The sequence below is a fragment of the Electrona antarctica genome (assembly GCF_951216825.1).
Source record: "Electrona antarctica genome assembly, chromosome: 10".
Lineage (NCBI taxonomy): Eukaryota > Metazoa > Chordata > Actinopteri > Myctophiformes > Myctophidae > Electrona > Electrona antarctica.
Genome location: NC_136791.1, coordinates 37465083 through 37467582, shown reverse-complemented (window position 1 = coordinate 37467582; position 2500 = coordinate 37465083). Strand labels below are relative to the sequence as shown.

The window sequence follows — 2500 nt, the reverse complement described above, 5'->3', positions numbered from 1 at the left end:
CCTATAGCTGACACATGGAAATATAAATTGCATAAGCTATAGACATATATTTCCTATTTATCCACATATATGCACATATACCTGAATATGGTATGCAGGATAGGCTATATTCTGCATATACTTGCCATATATTGGCTTAATATATTTAAAATAAAACCCCATAGCACCACCATTAGCCTTTTCATGCCGCACACCAGAAGGCGCTCGTGCACCACAAGGGGTGCACGCACCACAGTTTGGGAACCACTGCAGTGAATAAAGCATTGCACTTGTTTACCATGTTCAATTCATCAAAACATTTAGAGACGTACTAATAGACACTTCTATATAAGCCAAAGAACAGAACAGAACAGTTTGTGTGTGTGTGTGTGTGTGTGTGTGTGTGTGTGTGAGAGAGAGAGAGAGAGAGAGAAGAGAGAGAGAGAGAGACGTCTGTGAGTGAGGAATACACAGACCCCCCCACGGAATGCTTTGCGGACCACCAGCCCAACGGCGTCAACTTTGGGAGTGCCTGAGGGCTTGGGCACCCACTGAAAAAAGAATAAGGCAAATAGCACCCACTGAGATTAAGGCTGAAGATCCCCTCCCCCTGGTCATTTTGTCACGTAGGCACACACCTTTACGGTGTTCACAGAACAGGTATTCAAATGCTAATACGGTGGCTTTGTTCCAGTGACCGCACGGTTCATTCACACTCCGTCTCCTGCAGCAACACAACACTAACACAGTCAGCGGAGAGGCTGCTGTCTGTGTACCGTCGGCCCGTCTGTAAAGAGCCATGAGTCGGGAGGGGAGGGGAGGGCAGCAACACCGCCGGCCAATCTCCACACTGACTTGAGACTTGACAAACAGAGCCATCTCAGCAAAAATATCCCAAAACAATGTCCGGGGAACAGAACTGTTCCCTTTCCTCAGACTACTTTTACTTTAATTAAAAGGTAAGATGCAGTGGCTGTAATTTGGTCAAGGATCTTGCTTTCGTGAGCAATGGTGTACGAGATTGGTAATACATTGGTCAAATCATGAGATTGTTAGACCATCTGGGGGAAATAAAGAAATAAATCTGCGTCGTCCCACCTAGCTAAAGGTAAAATCCACCCGCCGCTTATGGCTGAAACAATTTAATTATTTACTGTTGATCATGCTGAAATGTTGAAACAAGATGCTGAAACAATTTAATGTATTCGTTAATTGTTGTGAACTGAAAGCGCGCACCACTGTATTTATTAGCAAACTGTAAATAAAGTACCAAAAAAAAGGTTTTTTCCCGCTGCGGCCGGGGGGGGGGGGGGGGGGGTGGCAGGGAGGCTGGGGGGGCGGGGCGGGGGGCACCCACTGCCGTTATAGGAACCTGCCGCCCCTGCACCAGCCTAATAGTAATATTAATTTTGTGCCCATCCCAACTTCCCAAGCTCATCCCTTAACCCCCCCCCCCCAGCCACAGACTGAGTAGCCTACACCTCAGAATACATACAGCAGTAATTCTATATTAAATCGCATTACCCACACTGTACATAATTTGGTGTTCATATTCGAACAGGTAAGGACTAGTTCTGAATAAATATTAATACAATAATGTATTCATTGTTATAAATAAAATGATACAATACATTACAAACCATCCTCCTCTCGCCCTCTGTGACCCCCCTCTCTCTCTGTCTCTGTCCCTCTCTCTCTCTCTCTCTCTCTCTCTCTCTCTCTGTCTCTCTCTCTCTCTGTGTGTGTCTCTCTCTCTCTCTCTCTCTCTCTCTCTCTCTCTCTCTCTCTCTCTCTCTCTCTCTCTCTCTCTCTCTCTCTCCTCCTCCTCCTCCTCCTCCTCCTGTCAGCTCCTCAGCAGCGCTGCATCGTCGGGTCCTGCTGCGAGAGAACTGCTGGCACCGGGGCTGACGCAGACGCATCCATGGAGCTCCCCGCGCTCTCCCAACATCCACACCGCAAAACAGCGCTCCGCTCTGTGCTCATTATTTAGCCGACAGGGCCTGCATTTCTCCAAACGCCGGGAGGGGAGGAGACCCGCTTGACAAAAAACAAAACACCACTTATTTTAACCGTTTTAACTTACAACACCACCCCGAAAAGAATCACATTCCTCCCTCTCTTCCCTAAATCCCCACTCCGGCACTCCCTGTCTTTCTCTCCCCCGCCCCGGTACTCACCGGGGATCCGATGGGAACGCTCGCCGAGGGGGGCGTCGCTATGGACGGCGTGGCCGTAATGGGGATGCCGGGGAAGGCTGTCGTATCTGTGGCAATGATGCTGAACAAGAGGAAGAGCAAAGCCAGGCGGAGAAAGAGACATGAGTGGTTCGCCATCCAGGTGTGCTTCGTCGGGGTGCTGTTGGGTCTTGTAGTGGGGCTCCAGTCTCTGCAACGGGCAGCAGGTGAGACACGTTCATGTATAAACAAACAGCTGCTACGATACGCATTATTCGCCTGGTATTTCACTGTCTGGTGGTGATACATTGTTGTTTATCTTCGTGTTTCCTTGCACTGTATGCTCT

The 2500-nt window shown here is 48.7% G+C and overlaps 1 protein-coding gene across 1 annotated transcript in view; it reads left to right on the top strand.

The window, feature by feature from the left end:
* Positions 1-2166: 2166 nt before the first annotated feature.
* slc24a3 (solute carrier family 24 member 3) overlaps positions 2167-2500 on the top strand; it is a gene marked incomplete at both ends in the record, with an annotated part of 99714 nt that continues 99380 nt past the window's right edge. The window contains one exon of the mRNA XM_079511923.1: positions 2167-2380. Within this exon, the coding sequence (XP_079368049.1) occupies positions 2167-2380 (214 nt within the window). The remainder of the gene's footprint in view (positions 2381-2500) is intronic.